At 42.1% G+C, this 8,454-nt stretch overlaps 1 protein-coding gene across 4 annotated transcripts; it reads left to right on the top strand.

Moving 5' to 3' along the window:
* Nucleotides 1-541: 541 nt before the first annotated feature.
* On the top strand, nucleotides 542-8,036 carry BTF3 (basic transcription factor 3). 4 transcript variants are annotated; one of them, XM_027634327.1, is made up of 6 exons: nucleotides 542-631; nucleotides 969-1,037; nucleotides 4,234-4,347; nucleotides 4,544-4,745; nucleotides 7,079-7,135; nucleotides 7,678-8,036. In XM_027634327.1, the coding sequence occupies exons 2-6, from the start codon at nucleotides 969-971 to the stop codon at nucleotides 7,722-7,724; spliced, it is 489 nt and encodes a 162-aa protein (XP_027490128.1). In that variant the 5' UTR covers nucleotides 542-631; the 3' UTR covers nucleotides 7,725-8,036. The 4 variants fall into 4 exon arrangements, with proteins under 4 accessions (XP_027490128.1, XP_027490130.1, XP_027490129.1 ...); XM_027634329.1 differs by lacking the exon at nucleotides 542-631 and adding an exon at nucleotides 663-680; XM_027634328.1 differs by lacking the exon at nucleotides 542-631 and adding an exon at nucleotides 743-863.
* Nucleotides 8,037-8,454: the final 418 nt, after the last annotated feature.

Genomic DNA, 8,454 nt, shown 5'->3' with positions numbered 1-8,454 from the left:
TGCAGGACATTCAGAGAAGTGCACCAAAGCTGGTTAAAGGTCTGGAGCCGCTCAGGGGTAGCTGGGGGAGCTGGGGGAACTCATCCTGGAAAAGAGGCGGCTCAGGGGAGACCTCATTGCTCTCTGCAGCTACTTCAAAGGAGGCTGAAGCAAGGTGGGGGTCGGTAAGGAGGAGGAGAGGACATAGTCTTACGGAGGAGGGGACATAGTCTTAAGCTGCACCGGAGGAGGTGGACATTAGGAGGAACGTCTTCACAGAAAGGGTGATTAGACGTTGGAATGGGCTGCCCAGGAAGGCGGTGGAACCACCATCCCTGGAAGTGTTTAAGAAAAGACTGGACGTGGCACTAAGTACCGCGGTTTAGCTGACACAGTGCTGTTTGGTCACAGGCTGGACTCGGTGACACTCGAGTGCCCTTCCCACCCCAACTGCCTCCCCCATCCCGTGGTCCGGCGGCCCCGCCCCGCTGGGCGGAGGGCGCCCCCTGTCGGCCCCGGCGGCGGCGCACGCGCGGCCCGGTGCGCCGCTCCTTCCTTCCGGCCGCCATCTCGCTGCGCCCGCGTGCGAATCCCGGCCCCGCGCCCTGCCCGCCGTTCCTGCCTCGCTCCGGCGCCGCCTCCGCCCGCCGAGGTACGGCGGGGGCGGCCCGGTGGGGCGTGTGGCGCGGCCGGGACTGCGGGTCGGTGGGCGGTGGTAGAGCGGCGGCGGTCGTGGTGGTTAGAGGAAGGAAAGGCGGTTACGGGCTGGGCCTGAAGGGAGGCTCGGCTGGGCTGGGTTGGACTGGGCCTGGCTCGGCGGCGCTGCCGGCGATGTGAGCCCGCTCCCGGCCCTGTGACGGGGCGGGGGTGCCCGGCCCCTGAGAGTGCGTGTGGGTGTGCGGGCAGGGGCGGCTGCGGGGCCCCCTATGCCCACTTGCCCCACCTGCGTGCCACACCCGCCTGTGCCGGCGCTCTTATTGCTTCCGCAGATGAAGGAGACCATCATGAACCAGGAGAAGCTGGCCAAGCTGCAGGCCCAAGTGCGCATCGGTGGCAAGGTAGGAGCGGCCACCTCGTCCCGCCCTGCTCTCGGGACTGCGTGTCCTGCACCCACACTGGGCCTGGCACGAGGGGTCATGGAAATGGAGTGGGAGCAGACCTGAGCGTTCGCAGCTCGGCTGGACTGTCCTTAGGGATAGCGGCGCTGCTGCAGGGCACTCTGGAATCACATGCCTAGGGACAGTATGCAGTAGCTGAATCTCCAGCTATTTCGCTTTGTTTTTCTTATGTTAAAGCAGACTTAACACCCGATATTAGGGCGCATGGGAATCTCATGCGGTTTAATAAGACCAAGTCCACGGTGCTGTACTTGGGTCGGGGCAAGCCCCTCTATTTGATACAGACTGGGGGAAAAAAGATCGAGGGCAGCCCTGCTGAGAAGTACTTGGAGGTGTTGTTGGATGAGAGGTTGGACATGACCCAGCGATGTGCACTCACAGCCCAGAAAGTCAGTTGTATCCTGGGCTGCATCACAAGCAGTTTGGGCAGCAGGTCAAGGGATGGAATTCTGCCCCTCTGCTCTGGTGAGACCCCACCTGGAGCGCAGCATCCATCTCTGGGGGCCCCAGAAAAGCTCCCTGTTGGAGTGAATCCAGAGGGATGCTGAGTTGATCAGAGGGATGGAGCACCTCTCCTGTGGGAAAAGGCTGAGAGAATTGAGATTGTTCAGCCTAGAGAAGAGAAGGCTTCAGGGTGACCTAGTTGCAGCCTTTCAGTACCTGAAGGGAGCCTACAATAAAGATGGGGCAGGACTATTTACGAGAGCAGGACAAGGGGGAGTGGGTTTAACTTGAAAGAGGGTAAGTTTAAATTAGATATTAGAAAAAAGTACTGTGGGGGTGGTGAGACACTGGAACAGGTTTGCCCTGGGAAGTAGTGTATACCCCGTCCCTGGAGGTGCTCCAGGCCAGGTTGGATGGGGCTCTGAACAACCTGGTCTAGTTGAAGGTGTCCCTGCCCACAGCAGGGAGTTGGAACAAGATGATCTTTATGGTCCAATCCAAACCATTCTATGATTTTATGATTATTGTATGGGCTGTTTTAGAAGACATGAAATATTTTTAGTGAGTAGACCTTAGAGCATGAGCTTGGGTATAGTTTTCATAACAAATTGTAGAGGAATTTGTTACAGACTCTTGTCAGAAATATTAAGGTTGCTCAAAGCTGGTTTTTTGTCTTTCAGCACAAGTTGGAAATTCTGTACTTGTCACATGCCTGTAGTTTTAGACTACCATGCTCAGAAGACATTTTCATTTTGTTAAGACATCTGAATATATGTACCTGTGTGCTTACTTATAATCTGAAAAGAAAAAAGGGATGTTTAGTATAGTCATATGGCAGTATATATTTTAATTACAGTGTGAGTCTTAATTCAGGAATTTGTCAGTAATGTTTTTATACCTGTGGGAGCATACACAATATTCTAGAATACAAATTATTCAACAGAACTCTTGCTGAGGAGTTTCCAGGAGCTTTCATTCCTGTGGGGTTTGTTTTTGTTTTTTCCTTCTTTTTCGGCTGATTGCTGGAGATTTAGGCAGTCTTAAATCAGGATTAGTGTACTTATTAGTTGCCTTGGTGATTTTTGCATATTCTTTGTATGAGTTACTGGTTAATTAGAGTGTTCCTGTATTATGTTGCTGATTTTGTGCATGTTAACCAGTGTATGTTGACCATAGAGGCTTTTAATGTTTGTCACATAAGAGCATGTGTTCAGATTACAGCTCTCACAGCACTCTGGTCAATATCAAAAAAGTCTTTTAGAGACATTAAGCAAAGCTTTGAATGGTGGTGCTGTAGTTTAGTTTTAAAATTTGCCCGTGAAATATTTGGAAAGCCTGAACTAGAGTTTTTAATTTATTTTTTTTTTTGTAGTTCCAGATTATACCTGGGATTCTTCATGGCATTGTTGCCATGTAAATTGAGATGGGTGTGGAGGAGATACATGTTTCTACATAGTCCTTGAATGTTTTGAAATTTACTGAGGTCTTTGGTCCAGAGTCACTTAGCAAATACCTTATCTGGGTAGACAAGGCACTAAAAGGAAGCCATTTCTGTTATTTTTAATCATTTCCAAACCACCGTATGTGCTAACCTGACAGTAGCAGGGAATGAATATCAAGCTTTCTAGACAAAACCCTAAACTTCTGAGGTGTAGTCTTCGAAATGTTAGTTTCATATGAATTTGTCATTAACATTCCTTGTTATTGGTAACTGAGTTATGTTAGAGTCGTTAGTGTCCACCCAGTTTTCTAACTTCTGACAGTAAACTGTAAAGGTATTCCAGCTATTTGTACAGTTGGGCAGCAACACATTCTTTTAGTGCTATCATGTGGCAGATGAGCAACTGGAGTAGGAGGACTTAGATTCGTAGTTACAGGACGTAAAAGAGGAGCTTAGTTTCACTTATTCCTAGACATTTTATGTCATATTTTACTGAACCCTTATGATCGTGCGAGGGAGTATAGAATGATGTTTTGTGCTTTTTCATGGGTATAGTTAATCTTCTAATGTGGGACAGTAATTTCCCTGGAGAAATCTAGAGCTCTGGGTCTGTAGGGAACTTAACCTTTTCTTGTTTGGTTTATAAATCGGGTTGGTCTGGAACATTTTTTACAAATGAATTTATAAAATATTTTAGAAAAATAGGTGTTTCTTCAAATATGTAAGTTCATCTGATGGGACATGGCTATCTGGAATAAAAATGGAGTATTTTGGGTTTTTTTGTATTCATTTATTAATCATGTGTTTATAACTTTATGGCTTCTGACTATTACCAAAATTTGACTGATTTAAGAAAGATGATCTAAGGAAAAAGTAGTAAGCTTCAGAAATTACCTAAAGCTGTTCATTCTTTAGTTTTATGTCTGTGATAGCTTGGGTTAACAATGGTAAACGTGCAATTTCTCTTTTCTAAGATGTGGCCGAATACTATAAGATTTGTGGAATAAATATTTTCTAGTAGATTGCTTCCTAAAATCTCATGCTTCTCACAGACTGTGCAAATATTGCCTTGTAGCAAGGGAAACACTGCTGCAGTGCAGCTGGAGGGCGGAGTTGCATCCACTGTAGCACAGAAACACAGTAGTAGAATTTTATACGTTGAGTTGATTTGTCGATGTTGTAAAGTAGTTACACAGCCCTGAGGATTAGAGTTTATGAAGAACTACTTAAGTTTTTGGTTTTTTTGCAAAGGGTACTGCCCGCAGAAAGAAGAAGGTTGTTCACAGAACAGCTACAGCAGATGACAAGAAACTTCAGTTTTCATTGAAGAAACTAGGAGTCAACAATATTTCTGGAATTGAAGAGGTAATTGCTTTAAAGGAAAAAACATTCTATATATAAATAGAAAATGTATTAAAATTGATTTTCTGGTAAGTAACACAGCTCCTAAACTTGTCTGTAAAATATCAATAGGTCTTCATAGGGCTTTAAGAACTTCAATTTTGTGTTGAATTGAAAGATCTTACTAAACTGCATCAAGTACTGGATTTTTTTCTTGCAGGTAAACATGTTTACCAATCAAGGAACAGTCATTCACTTCAATAACCCAAAAGTTCAAGCATCTCTGGCTGCTAACACTTTCACTATCACTGGCCATGCTGAGACAAAGCAGCTGACAGAAATGCTTCCTAGCATCCTAAACCAGCTTGGAGCTGACAGTTTGACCAGCCTGAGGAGATTGGCAGAAGCCCTACCCAAGCAATGTAAGTTGAAACTTGAATGCATTTCATACTGGCAGCTGACGCGAGGCGGTGCACTCTGGCTGTTTGCAAGCATACTGTAAAATGCTTATAAAAAATGGAACTCCTTAGATCTTATTTATAGCTCAAATCCAATAACAAGTATAACTCCATAAAGCAGAGTCACCTGTTGGCATGTCTTGCAGCTGGTCTAGCACTGGAAAGCTGTAGCCAGACTTGATTTTGTAGTAGTTTAGTTCTTGATGTAGCTACCATATTTTGATGTACCTTGTTCATTAAAGCTAGGGGGATGAATTACTTTTGAAGAGTTAGGTTTTAAAGAAAGATAAGCTTTGAGTATGTCTCTTTTGACACTTTGAATGGAAATATAAGTAGTGGGGAAAGGGACTTAAAACCATCTTGCAATTGCTTTTCTGCCTCACAGGTGTGGTGAAGGTATTTCTTGCATGAGCTTTTTAATAAGTAGGAGGGAATTACACCGTATTTGTAAGGAAGTACATTGTCATTTCAGTATGCATAGAATAGTGCAGAGAACAGGACTGGCATGAGCATCAAGCCAGATACACCAATTTCCTGTTCCATCCTTAAATTAGTAAAACAACTTGAATATTTGTTCTTTCTAAAACTGTGTGGGAATAGTAGAGGAGGGACTTGAGTATGTGGTGTTTGGAAAAGATGCTGCCACTAAGGATGAGAATTAGGAGTGAAAGACAGGCTTGTTGACACTGGGAACATTCCTTATGTCCTTCATGTACAGTCTTCCTACTTTCTGAAGTACCTTAAACCTGTTCCTTTTAAGGTATGAAACATCCTAAATACAAAAAAAAAAATTGAGGAATATAATTGTGTCCAGTTTCTGGTAATTCTAACTAGATTGTTAATTTTTTTCTTCCTCTTGCCAATGAAACCACCTCTATTTCCATTCCTGAAGTTGATGATTGTTCCCTCCTGTCAACTTAACTTCTTCCTAATATCATCTGTGTGTGGCTTCCTTGTGATAGTAATAGGCTTGAAAGAACTTCCCCAGAGTTCTGTCTTATAACAAGGTGGTTATATTCTAAGATAAATTGTGTAGTTATAATAAGAAGGAGGTTTGTTTGAAGTGATTGCTTTGTATGATCTAGTTCTTTTCCAGTTAGGGTGGATGGCAGAATATGCACAAAACTTTCCATTCAGTATTGTCAGCTAGATTTGGAAGCCTAACATCAGTGAGTGAAACATCTGTGATGATTGCAGGTGCTAAAGTAAACATGGAGATGAGAGACAATGCAGGCAACTTAGGAGGAAATAACATGGTTTGCTTTTAAAATGTCCTATTTGACACTAAGATGCACTTGAGATTTAAGAGCTTTCTACTGTTAAAAAAGCAAATGAAGGTTAGTGGTGTCCTTATCCCGAGCCCTTTCAAACCAAAGCTTATGCATTGATCGGTTCTGGTTGTCTAGAAATTATTGTACAGGTCGAGTATGAACCCATCTTGAGCCTCATGCTTTTCTTGAAAACTAGGAAGGATGAATCAGAACAAAACTGAGGTGATAGAGAATATGAGACAGCTTACCCTTGGTAATACAGCTAAGAGTAGCAGTAAAAGTAGTGGCACCTGAGATATCTGTTCTTAGCGTTATACTGCTGCAGTTCAGCAGATGCTTGCTGGTCTGCTACTGTGGATATGGTCAACTCTCTTACCTCTTGTCAAATACAGTGGGAATGGTTAAAGAAATTACTGAGTCAGCAAACTTGGAGACCAGAAGACTTGGTCACCTCAACCACCTAAGAAGTGTAAAACTGTCCATCCAGTTCCCTAATTCTCTGACTTTGCCAGGGAACAGTAGTGTCTTTTAAATACCTCTTAAGTCATGTGTGTCCGCCTGCAACTTCCCAATTGCACCTCAGTTTTCTTTGAATGTCTAGGATCATAAGATCCTTTCTTTTCCTTTAAAATGGATCATGTAAAATACATAAATCTTGAGAAACATGCAGTAATCAATAAACCAACCTACTTTTAAGAGAAATTGGTAAAATCAGTCTGTGCATTGTACTTGAAAATTACTACATGCGGGGCACTTAGTATAGTTAGATACAAGATGGTGACTAGTAAGCTGGTTTAGCACACATCTTCTGATTTCCCCGCTGGACTGTTTGAGCATTATCAGTAACAAAGGGAGTGTGAACTTCCTAGGTTAGTTGAAGATTTTTGTTCAGCAGGGGAACTGGATAAAGCATTTTATCTTATCTCAGGGTCTTACATAATGCTTTCAAAAAACACAAAGCAAAACAGCTAATGAAGATGTTTATGGTGAGTTTGAATGACATTTTTGAACTTCTTGCTCTTGCAGCTGTGGATGGAAAAGCACCTCTTGCTACTGGTGAAGATGATGATGATGAAGTTCCAGGTAAGAACAAGCATGCAGTGGAGGAAAAGGAAGTGAATTTTGCTTAGAGATCTCAGCATAAGCAGAGCATATAAGATCAGGCTGGGGATGGTAAATATATTGACTAGTCACTTGCTGCCATGGAATTTCTGCAGGCAGATTATTTCCTTGATTTCAGATACCATGAGAGACTTAGTAGTTTGAGCTAGTATTCTGGTCTTGTGTAGAACTAATAGCTATGGCTAAGACAATTATTTAATATTCCATAAGAAGGGTGTGAAGAAAATACCTTCTCAGTATGATTTTGCCCAGTTGTGGGTATAGTGAAGTTAAATGCTTTTAAAATTGTACTTTATAATGAGTCATCAAAAACTTCCTTGGTTAAGCAAAGAGAATGAATCATGAAGCTCTTAGAGGTTATTTGGTCTGTATTTTATAAGCTGAAAGTTTTTATGTTGTAAAAACTTGATATGAAGTGGAACTTTGGAAAAAAATCCAAACCCAAAATGTTTGGAAAAGGGAAAGTGGGTCAAATTTTAATTCTAAGAATCTTCTTTTTCTAGATCTTGTTGAAAACTTCGATGAAGCTTCGAAGAATGAGGCAAACTGAACTAAGTGTCACTTTCTGAATAAAACTGAAACTTGAAAAAGCTACATGGAGCTGCTGTTTTATATTGTGACTGCTTTGATTTTATTTTCTGATGAGATCTCAAGATCTGTCATATTTGGAAAATCCTTGAATCTGCAGCTCCTTAGTTAATGCTTGTACACAATATTATTTTTGTGGCTCGAACAGACATATGCTTTGAGATAAGTCAGATTGCTAACAAATTTCTGCCTAGACACATTTTTTGAGTAACTTGTATACAAGCAAAACCCTATCTTTAATGAACTTTGGCATACAATAAAAACATTAAAAAAAGTTTCTGGTGTGGCTTTTTTTCAGAAAAGCAGAAAGAAAAATGGCCCTAAGTATTAATCTTAAAAGGTTTTGCTTTTCTGCAGGGCATCTTCCTTTTGCTGTGTTAAAAAGCTGGCCTCTGAAAAAAAAAAACATTCTGAAGCACTTTGTATTTAATCAATGAATTCTCAGTGTGTGCAGATCAGAACTACATATGCTGTAAGTCACTTTGTAACCTACTGAATTTGAGAAATAAATTTGTATTGTAGCCACAATTACTGGTGGCTTAATACAGAACATGCAAGTTGAGAAAGAAATTTTGGCCATGAAGAACAGCAGCAAGCAATTGGCATCTCGACGAACTTTGAGTGTTAAATTTTTATCTTCAGTCAGTGTTTAATAGATATTTGCAGGGCATAACTGTTAAATGTGTTAAACA

Source organism: Corapipo altera, unplaced genomic scaffold (genome assembly GCF_003945725.1).
Source record: "Corapipo altera isolate COAL_440 unplaced genomic scaffold, ASM394572v1 61411, whole genome shotgun sequence".
In the NCBI taxonomy this organism is placed as follows: domain Eukaryota; kingdom Metazoa; phylum Chordata; class Aves; order Passeriformes; family Pipridae; genus Corapipo; species Corapipo altera.
The sequence above is the reverse complement of the archived record's forward strand: the minus strand, read 5'-3'. Positions and strand labels throughout refer to the sequence as shown.